The 22,390-nt window shown below is 48.1% G+C and overlaps 1 protein-coding gene across 2 annotated transcripts in view; it reads left to right on the forward strand.

The window, feature by feature from the left end:
- The window catches only part of TOMM20 (translocase of outer mitochondrial membrane 20), a 35,016-nt gene extending 18,024 nt beyond the window's left edge, over positions 1-16,992 (forward strand). Inside the window, exons 5-6 of one of the 2 annotated variants that reach the window (XR_006194852.1) lie at positions 15,347-15,517; positions 16,882-16,992. Coding sequence is in view for 1 of the 2 variants with exons in the window: in XM_042909230.1 (XP_042765164.1) it covers positions 15,347-15,379 (33 nt within the window). In the remaining variant the exon portion in view is untranslated. Of the gene's footprint in view, positions 1-15,346; positions 16,147-16,881 lie in introns of those variants that run through there. The other variant, XM_042909230.1, reaches the window with a different exon arrangement.
- The last annotated feature ends 5,398 nt before the right edge of the window (positions 16,993-22,390 follow it).

Genomic DNA, 22,390 nt, shown 5'->3' on the forward strand with positions numbered 1-22,390 from the left:
GGAGCACATTTTCAGTATTTCTTTTTTTAATTAAAAAAAAAGTGATTTTCTTTTAAGTAAACTCTGTGCCCAACTTGGGGCTCGAACTCATGACCCCAAGGTCAAGAATCACATGGTTTATGCACTGAGCCGGCCAGGTGCTCCATTAGCATTTCTAATGAGTTCCCAGGGTTTGGTGACGCTGCTGGACTGGGGCCATGCTGTGAATGTGACCCAGCAGCAGTCAGGGGTGACCTAGAAAACATGAATAGGAAATTATTGCAGGATAGCGAGTGTTCATGTCCCAGATGATGTGCTTCAGCGGTGCACTCTGTAAAAATGAGATGTGTAATTAAAAAGCCGGCCAACTGGTGGTAGTATGTGATTATTTAAGAACACCCAGTACTCATTCGATAATCCAAAGCATAAAGACCGTCAATTACAGACTTTATGTTCGAGATAGGCCAGTCCATTTAAATGTTTTTTTAGGATTTTTTCCCCCATAAATAGCCCATTAACTAGACACATAAATTAAGCAGAAATTCCATTCCCTGGGGCGTGCTCAGGTCACGATCTTGACGGTTTGTGTGCTTGAGCCCCATGTCTGGCTGTGAGCTGACAGGGCAGAGCCTGCTTGAGATTTTCCCTCTCTCGAAAACAGAAAAAATTTACATTCACTAAGCATTTTGATTGTGAATTCTAAAATTTTTATTTGATATTTGTGTCTGGGCAAATCAAATGGATTTTTTCCTTTTAGAAGGTCTCCAGGACATTTTATATATGGAACCTTTTCCTTCACTTTTAAAGGCTTACAGCTGTGTTATGGAAACAGTCCAGGAGGCATTGCAGAGGTACTAAATTCTTGTTTAATTTCCATTGGTATTGATAGAGGAGTCAAACACTTCCCGGTAATATGGATATAGAAGCTAGGAGTCGGGGGTGGGGGGAGAAAATGAGTAAGAGAGGCTGTGCTTAAGCTAGAGCTTGATCTGAAAAATCTGTGCCTGGTGTTCAGCAGTGCCTCCATGAGACGTGCCAGCATGTGACCTGCACGTTTGGGGAGAAAACGGGATCCCACTGGAGCCTCGCTGAGATCTTAAAATCCATGTAGCCTTGCCTTTTCTTAGCTAGACTGAAGTGAGCAGGCCTTTCAGCTTGTACCTGGGCAGAGTGGGTATGTTTGAAGTTGTAAAGCAGAACGAGTTGCCTGTTACCCAGAGGAGCGCACGAGACAAGTCCCTGGAGAGGTGGAACGTGCTCACTCAGTGACCTCTGGACAGTGACATCGTACATGCAGCTGCTCACTCTGTTCGGCATTTGAAGAGGACAACTTGGTGGTCTTAGCAGAGACTGATTCTTATAAAAAATTACATCAATGTGCCATTTTTTTTAGAGCCCTGCACTAGTTTTCAAAAGCCTCCCTTGCAGTTAGGACTCCAGTAGCAAGTATAGAAGCCCAACTTGAATTAGCAGAAGTGGCATTTGTTGGCTCAGGAAAAGTACGTCTAGCCTTTCAGATTAGAGTGAGCTCCCTACACCTGACCGTCCCCTCCACCTCTGCATCTCACTGTGCTAGTTTGACTTTTACTAACAGACTGAAAGAGGCTGGATCTCCAGGCCTCACATAGAGGATGACAAACATTTCCTCACCCCAGAATGTATTCACTCACACTCCCTACTATCTCAGACAGTAGCTGTTCCCCTCTCATAGCTTAAGAAACCTGCCCAGGGACGCCTGGGTGGCTCAGTCGGTTGAGCGACCGACTTCGGCTCAGGTCATGATCTCACAGTTTGTGAGTTCAAGCCCCACGTAGGGCTCCGTGCTGACAGCTCAGAGCCTGGAGCCTGCTTCCGATTCTGTGTCTCCCTCTCTCTGCCCCTCCCCCACTCATGCTCTGTCTTTGTCTCAGAAATAAGCATTAAAAAAAAAAAAAAAAAAAAAAAAAAAAAAAAAGAAACCTGCCCAGTGTTGAGTGATAAATGGAAGATTCAGGATCCTCCCCCCCCATCTTTATTGAAGTAAGATAAGTAAATTAAGATTTTATATATTTAAGATATGTGACGTGATGTTGGGGTATAGTGGACATGAAATGATTCCCATAGTCGGGCTAACATCTGTCATCTCAGATATGTTACCTTTCTAGGTGTGTGATGTGGGAATACTTAACATCTACTCTGCAGGGGCGCCTGGGTAGCTCAGTTGGATAAGCGTCCGACTTCGGCTCATCACCGTCTCACAGTGAACCCTATGTCGGGCTCTGTGCTGACAGCTCAGAGCCTGGATCCTGCTTCGGATTCTGTGTCTCCCTCTCTCTGCCCTTTCCTTGCCTGCTGTCTCTGTCTCTCAAAAATAAACAAACATTAAAAAACAAAAACCAAAAACTACTCTCTGCAAATTTCAAGTATACAACACATTTAACCGTATAGTCCCCATGCTCCAGAACTTATAACTGAAAGTTTGTACTGTGTGTTCAACATCTTCCAATTTCTCTTACTCCCTTGTCCCTGGCAACCACCATTCTACTCTTTCTATGAGTTTGATTTGGTTTTCCAAAAAAAATTTTTTAACCTTTATTCATTTTTGAGAGGCATAGAGAGAGCATGAGCAAGGGAGGGGCAGAGAGAGAGGGAGACACCGAATCTGAAGCAGACTCCAGGCTCCAAGCCTCAGCACAGAGCCGGACACAGGGCTCGAACCCACGAACTGTGAGATCATGACCTGAGCCGAAGTCGGACGCTCAGCCGACTGAGCCACCCGGGGACCCCTCCCCCCGCGCCAAATTGTTTTTTAAAGTAGTCTCTACACCGACCTGGGGCTTGAACAACCAACTCCGAGGTCAGGAGTTGCATGTTCTCTGACTGAAGCAGCCAGGCACCACAGCATAAGATTGATTTGTTTAGATGCCACCTATAATTGAGATCATGGTCTTTTTGTTTGGGGCTTATTTCACGTGGCATAATATCCTCCAGGTTTATCCGTGTCAGAAATGGTAGGATTTCCTTTTTTTTTTTTTTTTTTCCCCTTATATTTTGAGAGAGTGAGTGGGGGAGAGGCAGGTGGAGCGGGAGAGAGAATCCCAAGCAGGCTCTGCAATGACGGACATGGAGCTGGATCTCACGAACCATGAGATCACGACCAGGACTGAAGTCAAGAGTTGGTTGCTTAACCGACTGAGCCACCCCGGTGCTCCAGAGTTTGCTTTTTTAAGGCTGAATATCCACCCCCACCCCACCCCCCCCACCACACGCACACACGCACACACACACACACCCACACACCTGTAACATTTCATTTATCCACTGACAGACATTCAGTGCCTTCTCCTGCCTTGCCTCTGGCGAACAACACTGTGACGACCATGGGGGTGCAGCTGTCTCTTTGAGATAATGACTTCATTTCTTTCAGACATATCCCCCGAAGTGGGATTGCTGGGTCACGTGGTAGTTCTGTTTTTAAGCTTTTGAGCCATCTCCACACTCTTCCACAGTGACTAACTACACCGACAGTTCCAAAGGGAGCGGACTCCCTTTCTCCACAGCCTTGCCAACACTTGCCGTTCTGACTTTGATAACGGCCGTCCTGTCAAGTGTGAGGTTATATTGTGCTCTTGTCAATTTCCCAGATGGTTAGTGAGGAGCACTTTTTGGCCATTTGTATGTCTTTGGAAAAAAATGTCTACCGGGGCCTTTGCCTGTTATTAAAATTGGGTTGTTGTTTTTTTGTTTTGTTTTTGTTCTGTTTTTGGTTTTTTTTTTTTTTTTTTTTGCTTTAGGTTGTAGGAGTTCATATTTTTTTGGATATTAACCTCTTTGATGAGAGGTGGTTTGCAAGTATTTTATTCCATTGGTTGCTTTCTCACTTTGTTGGTTTCTCTTGCTGTGCGGAAATTTTTTACTTTGATGTAGTCCCATTTATGTTTCCACCGTAAACGTTATGAAACTACTTAATAACTTTGCTTTTAAAATTCTGAATTTCACCTTTACGATTTTTCTTATAACATTTCCAGAACTCTATTTCAAATGTCAATCATGTTTGTAAATTTATTTTTGGTGTTTTACTTTTTTTTTTTAAGTTTATTTATTTTGAGAGGGGGGTGTTGGGGCAGAGAGAGGGAGAGAGAGAATCCCAAGCAGGCTCCACACTGTCCGCGCAGAGCTCCAACATGGGGCTCAGTCTCATGAAACGTGAGATCACGACCTGAGCTGAAATCAAGAGGCTGACGCTCAATCCACTGAGCTACCCTGGCACCCTGGTGTTTTACTTTTTTGACTGAAGCATAATTGACACCAAGTTATATTGGTTTCAATTGTACAACATAGTGATTCAATAATTCTATACATTGTGCAGTGCTCGCCATGATACGTATAGTTACTGTACAACATTATCACAGTATTAGCGACTGTAATCCCTTTGCTGTACTTTTTATCTCGGTGATTAATTACAACTGGAAGTTTGTACCTCTTCGTCCCTTTCACCTATTTCGCTCCTCCCTTCACCCCCCTCCCCTGTGGCAATCACTAGTTTGTCCTCTGTATTTATGACTCTGCTTCTAGTTTTCATTTGTTCGTTTGGTTTTTTAGATTACACATGTAAGTGAAATCATGGTGTTTATCTTTTTCTGACTTACTTCACTCAGCACTATACCCTCTAGGTCCATCCATGTTGTCACAAATGGCAAGACCTCATTCTTTTTATCACTGGGTAATATTCCACTGTGTATATATGCACCACTTCTGTATCCATTCATCCGTCCATGGACACTTGGTCTTCCATATCTCAGCTACTGTAAATAATGCTGTGATGAACGTGGAGGTACGTACATCTTTCTGAATTAGTATTTGTGGGGGGGAGGGTTTAATACTCAACAGTAGAATTACTGGGTTATATGGTATTTCTGTTTTTAACTTTTTCAGGAATCTCCATACTGTCCTAGTGGCTGCACCAGTTTGCATTCCCACCGATGGTGCACGAAGGTTCCCTTTTCCCAGCATCCTTGCCAACACCTGTTATTTCTTGTCTTCTTGATTCTAGCCCTTCTGACAGTTGTGAGGTTTTGATTTGTGGTTTTTCATTGCGGTTTTGATTTTCATTTCCCTGACGATGAGCGATGTTGAGCATCTTTGCATGTATCTGTTGGAAAAAGGTCTTCGGAAAAATGTCTTCTTTGGAAAGATGTCTGTTCGGGTCCTCTGCCCATTTGTAATCAGATTGTTAGTTTTTTAAGTGTTGGGTTGTAAACATTCTTTATATATTTTGGATATTGACCCTTTGTCACATATTTTATGTGCACATATCTTCCATTGAGTAGGTTGCGTTTTCATTTTGTTGGTGGTTTCCTTTGTCTTGCAAAAGCTTTTTAGTTTAAGGTAGTCCCACTTGTTTTTCCTTTTTGTTACCTGGCTTTTGGTGTCAAATTGAAAAAATCATCACCGAGGCTAATGTCAAGGACCTTTTCCCTTATGTTTTCTTCTAGGGGTTTTTATGGTTTCAGATCTTACAGTTAAGTCTTTAATCCATTTTGAGTTGATTTTTATATATGTTGTAAGATAAGAGTTCACTTTCATCCTTTTACATGCAGATAATCCAGTTATCCCAACACCAGTTTTTGAAGACTGTTTTTTTCCTTCTTGTATATTCTTGGCACCTTTGTTGAGGGTTAGTTGACTGTAATAAGACTTAGGGTTTAAAATAAGGGTAACTTGCACTTTACTTGACTGCCTGTTTGAGAGATAGGGTAAAAGGAATTGGGGCGACTTTTTTTTTTTAAAGAATGTAGGTACTGGGCCACCTGGGTGGCTCAGTTGGTTAAGCGTTCGACTTGGGTGCAGGTCATGACCTCATGGTTCCTGAGTTCAAGCCTTGCATCGGGCTATGTGCTGTTAGTGCAGAGCCTGCTTCGGATCCTCTCTCTATCTCTCTCAAAAACAAATAAGCATTAAAAATAAAAAAACGTAGGTACTTTTCACCAAAGATGAAAGACATAATGCGCAAACAAAACAAAATGGCCACTATATATAATTCATGTCACACGTAGAATGGTTGCTTCTTTCTTGAGAGGGTACAAAGCCTGAGGAATTGAAAGCACAAAACGTTATTGAAATTATGTCTTCTCTCTTCTAAAAATGAGAGTTTTGTTTTTGTTTTTGTTTTCTGCTCTGTAACTTTGCATTGTCTAACATAAAAATCTCTTTGCTCCCTCCCAAGTCACTAATATACAGTTAATGCTTCAGGAAGGAATGCCATGACCCCTAAGCTGCGGTCACAGTCTGGACCCGGTAACAGGGCCAGAGTGTTGGAAAGGCAGGCTGACGAGCACATGGACCTGGAGGGCCGGGATGAACTCGGGCTAGCGCGGTGTGGCGGCTGGGGCTGGGGGCTGGGCTCCGGGTGGGGACGGTACCTTTGCCGGAACTTGCTCCTCTCCCAGATTCTGTTTCATTTAGGATTGCTCCCATCTCTCCGTTCTTCCTGGGTGATTTCATGCTCTCTGGCTTCATTGGCACCTATGTCCCCTCACTGAGCTCGGGTGGGTGTGGGGTCCTGCTTGCTCAGCATCACATGGCTGTGTGCAGGCACCTCACGTGACTTGTACAGAATTGAATTAATTCCCTTGCACAGGCTCCTTCTGAGCTGTCCTCCACTTGGCTGTTACCTACTCACCACACTACACCAATGACCAAACCTCGCCCCTCCTATTCTTTCTGTGTGTCTGATCCTTTCCACTCTTTTCTGGCCTCACTGCTGCTCTAGGATATTTGATTATAGTTACTGTGCAGCCTCATCGACTCTGATCCACTCTGCTGCCCCAGGAATTGCTCTGAAACGTCCCTCTCGTGTGGCATCCAAGGCCCTTATAATCAGACACTTGACTAATTCTCCAACCTCATTCACCGAGATCTACTGTAATTTTTTTAGTAACGTCCCGTTCACCCACCAGACCACTCCTAAATACGTATGTCTTAGTGATGATTGGGTTTCTCAGCATAAAGCGTAGTTAAATGCTTAGTAAATACTTAATGAATGGAAATCCATATGATCAGAAGTTGGCTGGGAATTTTTCACAATGAAACGAATATAAAAGATTTTTTGACATGACACATGAAGGTACATGGAAGGACGAACAGAATATCGTTGTGAAGAGTGATAATACCTCTTTTAAAAGCTACTTATTAAGTCATTGGGTTTATTATTATTTTTTTCTAAGTTTATTTTGGTGGCACCTGGGTGGCTCAGTTGGTTAAGCGTCCCGACTCTTGATCTCAGCTCGGGTCACGATCTCACAGTTCATGAGTTCGAGCCCCACATTGGACTCTGTGCTGACAGAGCCTGCTTGGGATGCTTGGGATTCTCTCTCTACCCACTCCCATCAAGGCAGAACAAAGGACATAGAAGTTTATTCAATACACCACAAGATGGGCAGTACAGCAAAGAGACTGTCTGCAGCAAGGTGGCAGTGAGGGGCCACAGTCACAGGGTGGAGTGAGGGAGATATGGGAATGGATGGAATTTTCCCTTTTTTGGTAACTGTGCCTGGTTGTGAGTAGCCCATTGGCTAATTAGAGCCTATGGCTATTACGAGGTGGGTCACTTAGTGAGCCTGCTTGCCCGAAGCTTGTGGTGGTGGGTGAGCCCTGTGGGCTCTTTGACCTTACTCAGGTTTACCCTTGGTCAAGCCTGTTGCTTAGAAGCCGCCTCTACAAAAAGGTTTTTACTCCTTTATTTTTTTATCAAAGACAATACCAAGCAGCATTCTAGATATTTCTCTTAATGCTTTCAGCTGTCTGCTGAACTTGAGATTTCTTCCCAAATGCTCCGGGACCCAAAGTCCTTGATTTTGAGAGTAGACACAGGTACACCGAACGTCCATGGAGGGGGGGGAAGTGAGTGGACAGGGAGGTGTTTGACTTGTAATTTCCATGTGGCGAAATTGTCGACCCATTGTCCGTTTATTTGGGCCTGTGAGTTGAGTATATTTCTGTTGATTCTCTAATAGAAACAAAAGGGCCGGCCAGCCTGCTTTCTGAATAAAGGGGGACATTCAACAGGAAATGTGCAGAATTTCCATGTTCTTCCTTTTGTAATGTGTAACTTCCCTTCTGCAAAAGGGCCTACAGATCTGACTGTACTTACTTAATTAAAATAGTTTTAATGCCACCTCTTTTCTAAGAAAGTGGGAAAATCATTTTTCGTGAAGCCTCTAGGTGATGGCATCATCAGGATGCTGGGGGAAGCGAGGAGACTGGAAAACACAAAGTCATCTCAACACCAGGGGAAGCCATTCACTCCCGCAGACTCCTCGTCTGGAATGCGTTGTACGCCTCTGGCCGCCTAGACAGCACATCTTCCTTCAGGACACGTCTAGTGTCCTGTTAGCTCTGTGTCTCACGTTCATCATGCCTCCTGAAAGACGTTCTGAAGTGTCTCTGTGTTTGGACAGAGTCCCGCACTGAGACACCTCAGGCCAGTTGACTTTCTGTGTCACCTCCCCCGCCCCGCCCCGCCCCGCCCCGCCCCGCGGCCTTGAGCTTGGTCAGATCAGTGCTGCTCCGGCTCCTAGTGTTGGTTTTCATCCAACAGGTCGGGGCAGGCCGGTCCTTGCAGGCAAAAAAGATGTGCCTGAAGCTATTCTCCAAGGGAGGCTGGCTGCCAGGGGGTCACCTCATTCCACATTTTCGGGGCTAACCACATTCCTCACCTCTGATCCTTTAACAGATATTTAGAATATTCTGGATTCCTCAGATTGTGCCTCAGAGCAGTAAGAGCTGAGAATTAATGATATCCTCTGTTAGAATTTTAGCCTAATCTTTCAAGTCCTCTGTTTTAACAATCATTTGTAATCATGTTCCTTTATCTTATGCTCCCTTTAGGTACTGTTATAACATAAAAAACAGTGTATTTTGTAAAAGCAAACTGCATTTGTGTCATGTTTTGACAGCTCAGGTGTTCCATCATTGAATTCACAAAGCTGAGGAAGGTAAGGATATTATTAACAAAGGACACAGTGACAGGGGGAGGCATGGAAGGATCCAGTGATTTGTTTAGCATCATTGAGTTAGTGATTAAGATGCATCCAGACTTGGGATGCTTGGGTGGCTCACTTGGTTGAGCATCCCGCTTTGGCTTGGGTCATAATCTCACAGTTCGTGGGTTTGAGCCCCACGTCAGGCTCTGTGCTGACAGCTCAGAACCGGGAGCCTGCTTCAGATCCTGTCTCTCTCTCTCTCAATCTCTCTCTCTCTGCCTGCCCCTCCCCCACTCATGCTCTGTGTCTCTCTCAAAAATGAATAAACATTAAAACAAAAATGCATTCAGGCTCATCTTCCTGGTTTGTACCTGAGCCACACTACATCACAATGCTTTGAGGACAGCAAACTGATATAAATGTCCTCATCTCAACAGGATGTGTGTTTAAAAACTTCCTTTGGAAGGAGGTAAGCTCTAGTACGGCCGTGCTGTTTTGCTACTTCTGTTCACTGCGACCCCTCTGGTGCCTAGCATGGGTTCTAGCACGAGACGGGCACCTCAGTAAAAGCTAACTGAATTAATTAAAAGGACGTTAATTAAAACAATTTTGTGGAGCCTGACAGAAAAGGTTGTTAGTCAAACCTATGAGACTATGAGACCCCCCCCCCCATCTCAAAAAAGAGAAAACAAAAAAAGAAAGGACATAGGTCCCTGTGTCCTGAGCAACACAAAATACTTGGCACCATAAAGGTTCATCTCTTCAATTATACTCTTCCTTTACCACAGCTGTCCTCTCCCAAAACAAAGATACACAAACTTCCTTCTCAGAGGGACTTAAGATCTGCGATAAGGAGGGGCGCCTGGCTGGGTCAGTCAGTAGAGCATGTGACTCTTGATCTCAGGTTTATGAGTTCAAACCCCACACTGGGGGTAGAGATTACTTATAACTGAGATCTTAAAAAAAAAAAAAAAAAAAGGTACGTGATAAAGATGTTTTCAGGAAACAGCTAAGCCAGCCCTAGAGTCAGAGTATGCTTGGAATACACCCATCGTAACCAATTCTTACAAACCCTGACCTGTTTAAAATAATTTGTGATTTAAAGCGATTAAAATAGTTTGTGATTTAAAAACTTTTCAGTGGTTCATTCCATGCTGAAAAGCACTTGACAGATATCCTACAGTTAGAGGAATAAGCTCTCGTCAAGTCAAGAAAAAACATCTCCCCTAACCAGTTTTCAAAGGGTTCTGGGTTAGTCTAATTACAGACCGTATTCTTCATTTGTGGAGATAGGACACCTGACTTGCTGTCCTGGAGGCACAGAGGAGTTTTTCAAGGATGGATTTGTCAGCCACAAACTTCTCTTTCAAGCACCTGCAAGCGGGTCATATTTTGTGCCCTTGTGATGTGACCCCATGAGACAAAAGTAACAGGTGAGCTGTGTGGATGCATATGCCTCATCTGAAAATGCTTTAAAGCTGCCAGCTGGGCCACATGGAAATTCAATCTCCATTGCATAGGGCTCGAGGCAGCCGAGTTATTGGACACTGGCCCAGGCTTTCTGACAGGCAAGTATCAGCAAAGCATGTATCAGGTAATATGTTTACAAAACCACATTCCTCCCTCCTCCCAGCATTCCATCCAAATTTTGCACAGCCAGCGCTGTTCTGACCCTGTTGGCTCGGAGATCGTCTGCCAGGTAGCGGACGACCCGGGTCTGCTTTAAGTCCAGAGGTGGACGGAGAAGACAGCGGGCGTCGAGCTGACCCTTCCTCCAGTTCCAAGTCGGGGAAGGGGCCGCCAGGCCCCACCAGGCCGGCGGGTGGTGAGCGGCGCCTGTCCCGACCGCGGTCCCCCGGAGAACTCGCAGCCCGCAGGAGTCAGAGCGAAGGAGGGCTCTGGCGCCATCTAGTGGCGGCGCTCCCGCCGGCGGCCCTGTCCCCGCGCCGGGCGCTCGGGAGCGGAACTGAGACCCCCGCCTCCCCCAGCCCGGAGCTGAGATTCTGTACAAAGTGCACACAGATCGTCAAGGGCAAAGCGAACATACTTGAACGTGGATATTTTTGGGGGGAAATAAAAGTGCATCCGGGAAATTGTACCAGGATAACCTTTTGCCAAGTCTCTTGTTTCAGAGCCCCATAAATTTGAATGTTACATGGGAGCGGAGGCCAAATGAGAATGCGAAATACAGGAAACTAGTTGGAAGGATCCCTGACTTGTCAAAGAGGCCTCATTCCAACGTGAGCCTCAAAGTGCCTCAAAGCAACCTATGTTTTGTGTAAAAGGCAAAGAGTAAAAAACGTGGCAGAGGGTTTCTTTAACTCCTTAACTTCCCAGTTCTGCGCAAAAATAGAGGGGCAGCCGTGGTGGGACAGATTTTGGAACCAGAGACTTGGGTCTTGGGTTCCAGATTTGCAACTTCCTAAGGACTTCACTTCTTGGAGCTTCCTCGGATTCATTTCCAAAGAGAATGAAAACCCCGACTGCACCCACCATCTATGTATCCACGCCCATCCCCCCAACACTGTGGGCGCACCTCTCAGAGCGGGGAGGGGGGGTGGCGGGGCATTGGCTTTGGACCACTGGTCGACCTTGCTGCAGTCATGCATCCTGCCTTCCGTACCATCTCCCCCTCGCTGCTAGATATTTCCAGTAGCAGAGACATGGTGTAATTTATCCCGTCTTCACAAAACCTCTTGACCCTTTGTCCCCTGCAGCTGGCATCCTATTTCTGCTCACTTTTACATTATAGCAAAATGTCTCTAAAGGGCTGTTCATAGCCGCTGTCTCCACTTCTCCCGTGACCCACCTATCAGACTTTTGTCCTGGCCCTTTCACCCAGGCAGCTTTTGCCAAGGAAACCGGTGACCTCCATGATGCTGAATTCTGGGGTCAGTTCTCAGTCTTTATCTGCGACGGCCTATCAGCACTACTGGACAGGATCGCGCCCTTCTGGAAACCTTTTGTTCTCTTGGCTTCAGGACACTACATGCTGTAGTCTTTCTCCCCACACTGGCTGCTATTTCCCAGTGTCCAGGGCTCAGTCCTTGGATGTCTTTGCCAGTTACTCGCTCCTTAGTGCTCTTAACGCAGTCCCGGGGCTGAAGATAGGATCTGTAGATGCTGACCACTCCAGAGTCGCGTCTCCAGCCTCCGCGTCGCCACTAAACTCCAGACAAAGAGAGCCAGCTTCCTGCGTGACCTCTCAGACTTGGCATTCCAAACTGAACTTGCGATCTTCCCCTCCAGATCTGCTGTTAGGATAGGAAAACATAGGCTAAAAGAGGCAGAGAGGGAAAGATTAGGACCGGAGGTCCCTGGGTGGGGAAAAACACAGAGTTTGGAACAATGCTGGGAGAGCCTGACCACAGCGGACCCCCTCAGGCAGGAGGTCCCTCTCAACAATGTCACAGACCCCACCTACTGCCCCTCGGGTTTCCCTCGGGAATTTGACAAGAGACCTGACTAAAAATAAGTAGACCAGAAAACGGATGACCCACAAGGACCAGCGTGGCCACAGACCTCTCCTTGTATGACGAAAATGAGCCAATCAGGAAAAGGACAACCCAGCACCTAGCGTTTTCCAGCCAGTAGAGGTCGACCCTGAGAAGGAGCGAAGGGGAACCGTGGGAAACCAGGACCCTTGCCTCTACTCGCGGCCGTTCACTTTTGAATGTCGCCTCTCTGTCAAGAGAGCTCTCCTCCTCTTCTTCCTTTCCGATCTTACGGTCTCAGGAACTTCTGTCTGCCGCCGCTCATTTTGCGTTCACCACTTTACTCTTCGAAGGGGCAAGACGACGAGTCCCGGTGCTGAGGTAAAAAATCCTGCAACGCTGTCCCTGGGGTCATCTCCATCCTAACGAATGGTTCCTTCGGGCTTCCAGACACTCAGGCCAAAAATGCCCGTCATCCTTGACCCCTCTTTTTCTCCCACACCTCACATCCGGTCTGTCCAAAAACCCTGTTGACTGCATACACTGCATGGCCCTGAATCCAGTCCGTCCCCCATCACTCTGGTTCCACGCTACTTTGTTGATCTATTTAATGCCCAACTCCACCACAGAAGAAGCCCTCCATCCGTGAGAGCTGGGGTCCCGCCCACCCCCGGTTTTGTGTATCACTGTATCCCCGGGGCTTCAAACTGTGGCCTAATAGGTGCTCAATAAATACTGGCCAATGAAAGAATGAATGAACGGGGCAATTCGTGAAGTGCAGGTATTTTATAAATGGTGGCAATCATTTTACATTGTCCTCCTTAGATATTTAATGTGAATCGGAAGTTAAAAGAGGAAATTGCACTGCGAAGGAGCAGTCAGACACATCCATGCGTAACATGTCTGTAGTTTACATACACTTCAGGGACGCCTGGGTGGCTCAGTCGGTTGAGCGTCCGACTTTGGCTCGGGTCACGGTCTCATGGTTTGTGAGTTCGAGCCCCACGGCGCCCTCTCTGCTGTCAGCACAGAGCTTGCTTCGGATCCTCTGTCCCTCTCTGTGACTCCCTCAAAAATAAATTAAAAAAAAAAAACCCTCAAAACTGCACACTTCAGCCAGAAAAGAAATAAATGAAGCAAAGCTGGCAAAACGTAAACGATTGTGAAATGGAAGCGATGCGTGTGTGTTTGTTATACTGTATTCTTTCTGTATGTTTGAAAAATTCTAGTAATGGAAAAGTAACAGAAAGCATGATTGGCAGCATTTGTGGGATACCAGCTGCAGCAGCGTCGATTCAAAGCCACCTGCCCGATCGTGGCTGCCCGCCGAGCCAGAGGACCCCAGACGGCCAGCGAGGGCCCTGCGGTCCTGGGGGTGGGGGTGGGGGGCCCGGCTTACCTGGCAGGCCCGTGCAGAGAACCACAGGGGCAGCAGCGTGGGCGCGGTGCTCCCATCGTGGCTCCTGAGAGACGACAGGTCCGCCTGAAATGCAGCCCTTCGGAGGTGCTCTCAAACAGCTCAGCTGTTTCTGGCCAAAAGGCTTTTGGTGCGGGGCCAGATTAACGCCTTTTGAACTTGAAGGCTGAAAAAAAAGTTTAAGTTGAACTCAGAAGCCTGACAGAGCTATGTGCCAAAGCTAAACAGAAATGAAATAATGACTCTCCCTCCCTGTGGCTTAAATGGGATAGCTCGAGATGCTGTCGGGTTCAGTGTGACAGCGTGTTTGAAGGTGTTCACGAATGGTGTTTTCTTCCCCCTGGCTTCAAAATAAATTCTGGGAAGTCCATTTTGCTCTTTTCTCTAGGTTGTGGGATCTGGGGCGATTTTTTTTTTTCTTACGGTTTCCTGTGGTTTTCAAAATTCCTGCCCCCACCGCACAGTATTCTCACAGTAAGAGAAAACGAAGCATGGGCTTTTTGCCTCTACCTCCTGTGTCAGTTGGGATGCTTTCCACTGTGACAGCAAATCCAGATCATGCTGTAGAGGAACAGGGCTCTGCTGTTTCCTAGACAGGGCCGGTGAGCATCAGGTACCGGGATGAGCCTGGACCTTCTTTCCCGTCTCCCTTGGTCCTGCAGGGACGGATCCTCGAGCTTTAGCTCCATTTTCAGGCAGATGCTTCCCTTGTGGTCGTGGTACAGCAGTAAGGGCTTTAGACTAGCGTCTTTCCAACCTCAAGTCCAGTGGGAACGACGTCAGTGCCCTGATTCCTGGCAAAATGTCCTTGGTATCTCACCGGCTCATCTGCCCACCTGTAACCCAATGCCGTGTGGAGAGGGAGATAGAGGATAGAGCAAGGGACTGGCTTGTGTCTAGGTTATGTGCCTCTCCCCTGAGATGGAGGTGGGACCCTCTCCCCGAAGCGCATGGGCTAGGGCTAGGGAAACATAGTTTCCTGGAGGGAATTTGGTATCCAGTTAACAAAAGGAGGGGAATAGATAGCGGATAGCCAGAATATCACAAATGCCGTCTTCCTACCTACATCCAGAAATTATTTGCAATAACGCCATGCAGAGAAAGCTTAGGCCAAGGAAAGCTACTATAATTGGACCCAGAATGTAGCTCTGAGCTTCCTGGTGGCCAAGGCCAAAGGGAAAGTCTTGTTTACAGACTGCTAGCTCATCAGGATTAAACAGTAAGGAAGGATCAACAACAGACAAAACGATTCCAAGGCTCATTTTAAGCTGTCCACTTCCTCTGTTTTCTCTGTCCATCTCCAACAAGAGCTCTTATCCCCTCTCTGCCTAGAGACACCATATGGCCTGCTGCCCTTTCTTTGCAGTTAAATACGAAACTCTCAGAATATCCGGGGGGCTGGGATCAGTGCCGAAATCACATTTCACTATGTACTCCTCGAGGGAGGCAGCGAAGCTGAACTCGGAAAGGCAAAAAATCCACTGCCATCACATCATCAATTAGTCAGAACAAAGGGTCGAGACACTTGGAATTTAGTTCTGTTTCTCTTTTAGAGTCATCTGCAAGCCCTCCCCGCCCCAGCCTGACTCTGTGGAAAAGGAGCGAGCTGGATCAGATGGTGACGCCAGCGTTCCTGCCTGACTGCAAGAAAGCGCGTTGCACAGCGGGGAAAGTGGAATCCTGCTCGCCGAAACCCATTTCACAATGGTTTTTGCATCAAAAAGGTTTTCCGAGGTTTTCCTCCCAGACCACGTAGTTTCTCACAGATCCTGAGGGTTTCACACTCCATTCTTTTTCCTGTGTTGACAAGCGGAGGAAGCACATCTGTTTAGGCCGGGCGGGTGTGGCGCTGGCCGGGCCCCTGCCCTGCTCTCCTGGGCTTGCCTGTTGACGACGCGGGAGCCCAGCCAGACCGGCCAGCAGCTGCAGGTGTTGAGCGGAGGGCTGGCCAGAGAGCCGCTCACTTGGCCCCCGCAGGGAGCCTTCCTGACAAATGTCACCGCTGCTTTGGGAAAAGAAAATGTTGACCGGGTGACCCCTTCCTCCCCACCCCTAAACTTCAAGTTTACAGAGTACCTGCAGGGAACTGTTGATCCCCCAAAGTGAGGGGGAGGAGGGCACCTTTTGGTCTTACTCCTGCTTGGGATATTTTCCTCTCTAGATTGGTCCTATTTGCACCTTAGTAATGGCCAGCATTATTATTATTATTATTTTTTTTTTTTCTGGAAAAGCCGTATAGGAGACTAATTTGACTGTAGGAAGGAAATGATTTGTAACCTTTCCTGTATGATCTGTTCAGTCTCTCTCTTGTGTTATTCTTATGGTCTGGACTTTAGTATTTTATTTTATTAAAGAAACCTTTTTTTAATGTTTATTTATTTTTGAGAGAGACCGAGATCAGGTATGAGCAAGGGTGGGGCAGAGAGGGAGACACAGAATCCGAAGCAGGCTCCAGGCTCTGAGCTGTCAGCCCCAATGTAGGGCTCAAACTCACAGACCGTGAGATCATGACCTGAGCTGAAGTCGGACACTTAACCCACTGAGCCACCCAGGCGCCCCTGGACTTTAGTATTTTGACTTGAAGTCGTATGTTGAGCATCCTTTTGGCTTCCCAGAACATATGTGAGTGGACAGCAGTCGCCTCTCCAAGGTGAGGACTGTTGCTTAGACTTGGTCTTAGTTATTTCAGCCTTCTGTTGGGGACTAGGATGTGACCTGGTAAGAATATGCCTTAGGTCGCCTGCCATGGTAGAAGGACATCACCACAATAAAGAACGTTTTCGGCTGCTTTGTCTCTCCAGGCCGCGATGGCTTTCTCCCAACACAGACACCCCACTAGGCCACTATTCATCTTACATAGTCAGGAGCCTTGTTTCAAACATTGGGTCGCAAAGTACAGTGGGTCTCGTGATGACACATGGTTTTTCATACTTCCAGTAGTTTTTATGAGTCTGTCACAAATGGACTGATTTCGCTTTAAACAAAAGGTCTTTTATTTTGCTAACTTTTATTATGCTAAAGGTCTTTTATTATGCTATGATAATGCATAAACACAGATTAAAGGGTTTTTTTTTCCCCCTGAGAACAGTTGTCTACTCTCAACGGGAAAGAATACCGCAACTCGACTGATGGCAGTGCCATGGACTGTTTTATGGAAGAAAATAATGTAGCAGCTAAAATAAATGTGTGCTTTGCTTGAGCAAGGATCATTTATGAAATTGCCCAGTCAGGGGCTACACCCAGGACTTGCCTTCTGTAGAGGTTGTAACAATTACACAAAACCCGGGGAGACTTCCTTGAAACAAGCAAATGTTGCCAGTTGACAACAGGAATGTAAACATGACTCCAATTAGCGGATATACTAATGGCTCTTTCCTATCTGGGATTTTAGCTGTGTTAGCTACGAGAGGAAAATTTCTCCCTCTGTCTTCCCACTTGCTCATCTCCAATTAAATTACTTACAGTCAATTCACAGGCCTTCGGGGATGATCAGCTAATTTTGAAACATCGCCTAAAATTCTGCAAACAGTGTAGTTAAGCCAGGTAGGTTAGGAGAATGCCCTCAGAAGCTTAGTTTATAACTAGGCTCATGCGTCACGTTTCCTGCGTTGCTTTCTGGGAGGTGCACATGGGAAGAACTGACTGATCCATGTGACCTTTGGATTTCTTCGGGGTGAAACAGGTCTTTGTTCTAGCACTTTGCACTCATTACAGTTGTTAGGAGAGGATGAGAGAGAGAGAAGGAGAAAGATTGATTTTATGTGTCAACTGGAGGGTATTTTTGGATGAAATTAGCATTTATTTTTTATTTTTAAAAAAAATTTTAATGTTTATTTTTTTATTTTGAGAGTGAGAACAGGGGAGGGGCAGAGAGAAAGGGAGAGAGAGAATCTCAAGCAGGTTCCACACTGTCAGTGTAGAGCCTGACACAGGGCTTGAACCCACAAACCATGAGATCATGACCTGAGCCGAAATCAAGAGTTGGACGCTTAACCGACTGAGCCACCCAGGCACTCCTGTTTTATCTTTTATTTTTAAATGTTTATTTATTTATTTTGAGAGAGACAGAGAGAGAGAGAGAGAGAGAGAGAGAGAGAGAACATGCGTAGGGGAGGGCCAGAGAGAGGAGAGAGAGAATCCCAAGCAGGCTCTGTGCTGTCTTTGCAGAGCCTGATGTGGGGCTTGATCTCATGAACTGTGAGATCATGACCTGAGCCAAAATCAAGAGTCAGACCCTTAACCAACTGAGCCACCCAGGCATCCCAGATGAGATTAGCATTTAAATTGGTGAACTTTGAGTAAAACCGATTGCTCTCCCTAACGTGGGTGGGCCTCATCCAATCAGTTGAAGGCCTGAATAGAACAAAAAAACCTGCCTCTTTCAGTAAGAGGGATTGCCAGAAGATGGCCTTTGGACTTTATCTGCACCATCAGCTCTCCTGGATCTTTAGCCTGCCAGCCCACACTGCAGATTTTGGATTTGTCAGCCTCCATGTTTCTAGGAGTAAATTCCCTGTGAGAAATCTCTTTGTATACATATCCTATTGATTCTATTTCTCTGGAGAACCTTGATTAGTACAGTGTGTCCTGCTGAGGCTGGCTCATCTGTGCAAGACAGATTTTCACTCAGGGAGTCCTTATAGATCAACACGTACGACGTTCCTTAAAAACCCTCTACAAAAAACACACATCTGGTCTTTCTCAGAAGCACTTTCTTGGTGTGCTTGAGCGCCATCTAGTGTCAGTTGTAGGTAGTGCAACGTCCGAGCCTTCCTGCTTCACTGTTTCCCTTGCCATCACTACCCATATAATTCCCTAAGTTCGTAGTAGGAGACGTGCATATTCATGTGTATCATTCACTCTTTTATTCACTCAACAAACATTTAGTGAGGGCCTGCTTGTGCACAACGCATTGCAGCAGAGGCAAAGACCGCCCAACAAGTGGTCCCTCCCCGATCACTGAGCTCATCATCTAGCTGGAGACAAGGAACACAAGCAGATGATTATGGTCACATGTGCTCAGGGCCACGAGAGGAACGTGAACCAGGAGCTAAGGCCTGAGCAATGGAGACTTGAGGGTGGGCCACCGTTTGAGGGCGTGTTTGCTCCCTTCCGGGCGTGGCGTTGGCTTTGGACTCAGAGGGGTCATGGCCATTCCCTGCAGCAGCTTCAGGGCCGGTGGGCCCATTCTCCTTCCCAGCACACCGCCTTTGCAATGGCTGCATCCTAGAGTGAGCACAGATGTGTCGGCAGTAGCAGAAACTTAGATGTGGACGACATCACCTTCCATTTCCTTTCTTTATGCTTGAGGGGAGGTAACCTCAGAGAGGCATACGACACTGTAGTGAAGACAGTGGGTTTCCAAGGTTGAATGTCCAGGAGCAGATCTAAGCTCTGGAAAGCTTGCCTTCGTTTTCTTGTGTCTTCAAGGCAAATAACAGTTTTGCCCTGTAGGGTTATGTTACGGGAATTCACTGTGATGACACGCATGGCCAGTCTGGGTTTTTGTTGGCTGCTGTTGTTGTTGTTGCAAACACCAAACATCAAACGTCGTTAAGTTAAAAAAAAAAAAAAAAAGCGTTTCTTAGAAAAACATCGGGTAGCTCCCAAAATCGGTGGGGAGGCTGGGAGTGTCTCTCTTAGTTTCTATTCTCTGTCTCTTGCAAAGCTCTTACGTTTGTTGTCCTGAGCCCTCTCTGCAGACTTTCTGCTTCCTAATCCACACGGAGGAAGGCGGGACTGCTTCCCGAGGGTGCACTTCTCATGCTGGTTCTCGAGGAAGAGACTGAGTCTCTCAGCGAATCAGATTCCTGGGCAGGCGTCCTGAGCAGCCTGGCCCTGGCCGGGTCTGGGGCACGGCGGGTCCAGCTGGCTGCCCGAAGCTCCCCACTGTGGCCCCAGAGGGGAGCTCCGCTAGGTGCTGTCGCCGGTCCATCGGGTGGGCTCTGTGAGCCCCTTCCCAGGGTACAGGGTAGACTTGAGTCTTCCTGAAAGTCCCTCCGGCTGTCAGCATCTACATCCTCCATTTGCTCATCTAAACGTTCCGCGGGGCCACACCGCTCACCCCGTGTGTCCTCTTCCTCAGCCCTGGGCCTGCAGGTGCTCTGGTCCCACAAGGAGCCACTCTTAGCTCACTGCCGGTGACCCTTCTGCTGATGCATGCCTGGGACTTACTGAGGGCTGGCCTGGCCTCGGCCCTGTTTGGATTTGGCCTTTCATAAGCACAGGACACTCAATGGCTGTCCTACAGGCCCAGAGCACCAGAGAGGATTTGCGTACATTTGCCAGAGTGTGGCAGTGGTTCTTTAAAGATCGGGGCCCTGCACTCCTAAGCACCCAGCAGTACCTGTGAGGGAGCCACTGAGGGCTGCCTTGTGGGGATGGGGTGGGAATGTCCCCTAAGGAATCCAGGGCGGGGGAGGAGGTCAGGGGGGCTGGGGCAGGAGTGATCTGCTTGCTTCTCTCAGCATCTGCTCTGAGCAGATCGACAGGAAGGAGCAGGAGGAGCCTTTTGGGTCCTGTGCCCCCCCTGCCCTACTCAGACCATCAGCATTTCATCCTTTGTCCCTCAAGGCTCATCACTCTGTCGTGGACTCAGACGCCCCTGAGACTCGGGGGTGCTCCTTCGAGCCAGAGACATCGGCAATGCTTTGCTGGAGAAGTCACCTTACGCTGATGGTGCTTACCGCTTGTGAATACCCGCCGCATGCCAGGCACCGAGCTGGGTGCTTTGCATGCGTTATTTCCAAGTGTCCTAGGCATTTGGTAGGAGCTGTTACCCCATTTCATGGATGTGGCAGCCGGCACAGAGGGTGGGGGTGTTAAGGCCTGGCAAGGGTGTGCAGCAGGCCGAGGTCCACCTGGCCCCGGCTCTCCCCATTCTCTAGCTGCTGCTGGAAGAATCAGGGCCAAATTCAGGCCCGTTGGACGGTTCCCTCAGCAGGGGGTGGGGGAGCAGGGGCTTCTGAGCCTGTGCTCCCCTCCTATGAGGTGGCTCACTCGGTTGAGCGTCCGACTTTGGCTCAGGTTGTGATCTCATGGTTCATGGGTTCGAGCCCCACATCGGGCTCTGTCTGCACCTCTGTCCCAGAGGCAGGCTGGCTTGGCTGGTCTCCTTCATTGTCTCAGGCTAACAAGGAGACTGTGGCCACCTCCTCTGCCCAGTCCTTTCCAGGTCTGGCTCTGTGCTAGACGGCTGACGCTGCCTCCGGGAAGACACTGTTGCATCCCACCCTGTGGCAGGGGGAGGCCCATTTGGAGCCTCGCTTTCAGCCTCATGGTGGGGACAGGGCCTCCTCTGGCAGGCGGCTCGTGGCTGGGGCTGACTGCCAGCCTCACGGTCGCCCATGACTGCTAGAAGCAAGGTTCTTCAGGGCAGATTGTGTCTGTGTTTCACCCAGTTTATCCCACGGTAAGATGACTTTTTGGTGAACGTGTTGGGAAAACTGACTTTGGGACAGCGGGAGGCCTAGAGACTGTTGGGCACAGGCTGGTGCCTCGGTGGCTTGCCCCGGTAGCCTTGGGCCTTGGAGAGGCGGGCACTGTCCCTTATCCAGGGCAGGCAGTGCCACTGAGTTCTGTCTGCACTCAGCTAAAGGGGTGTTTGGCTTCCCTCCTCTTTCTTTTCTTTTCTTTTTTCTTTTCTTTTCTTTTCTTTTCTTTTCTTTTCTTTTCTTTTCTTTTCTTGTCTCTTGTCTCTTTTCTTTTCTTTTCTTTTCTTTTCTTTTTTTTTCTCTTCTCTTCTCTTCTCTTCTCTTCTTTCAAGATTTACTTATTTTGGGGAGAGCGCAAGTGTGGGAGGGGCAGAGAGAGTGGGACAGAGATCCAAAGCGGGATTCTGTGTTGATAGGCTGATGGCAGAGAGCCCGACGTGGGGCTCGAACTCATGAACCTCGAGATCATGACCTGAGCCGAAGTCGGACGTTCAACCGACTGAACCACCCAGGTGCCCCTTGGCCTCCTCCCTCTTAACCTGATGTCCAGGCCACATGCACTGGAAGGAATCAGTTGCCGCGGTCACTTTTCCCGGATGGGGACCCATGGTGTCCCGAGAGCCAGGCGGTGGTGGTCCTCGCCTGCTGCAGCTTTGCTCCGGAGTGGCTGCTTTGCTGCGGTCCCTTCTCTGAAGGAGGATTGGGCCGTGTCGACCTCACGTACACACGTGCCTTGGGAAGGCCAGGGCGCCTCAGGTGGTCAGTGCTGCCGGCTGCTGCTCAGCGGGAAGTTGCACAAACGGTGGTCACGGCCGTGACCGGTGCACCTAGTGATCGGGAGCTGGGCGGAGGTGACGCACCGATTGCCCAGGTTACTGCCAATTGGGGTGCTTTTGAGGTTTGGACCAGTGGGCGCATTAGCTGTGGAGGCCACCTGGCACTGTGGGGGGGGTGGGGAGCCGGGTGCGGGTGTGGGTGCAGGCAGGTGATCGTGCAGTTGGGAGGCCTTGGATACGACTCTCGGGCAGGATGTCGGGTGACGCGGAGCCTGCCCCACACTCCCCTTCCTGCCCACAGGCAGAGGTGCTGCGGGGTGAGACAGGATGAGACAGCCTGTCCGGCTGTCCACTTGCAGTGATTACGGTCTCCGTGTTCTCGCAGAGG

Source organism: Panthera leo, chromosome D2 (genome assembly GCF_018350215.1).
Source record: "Panthera leo isolate Ple1 chromosome D2, P.leo_Ple1_pat1.1, whole genome shotgun sequence".
NCBI classification, from domain to species: Eukaryota; Metazoa; Chordata; class Mammalia; order Carnivora; family Felidae; genus Panthera; species Panthera leo.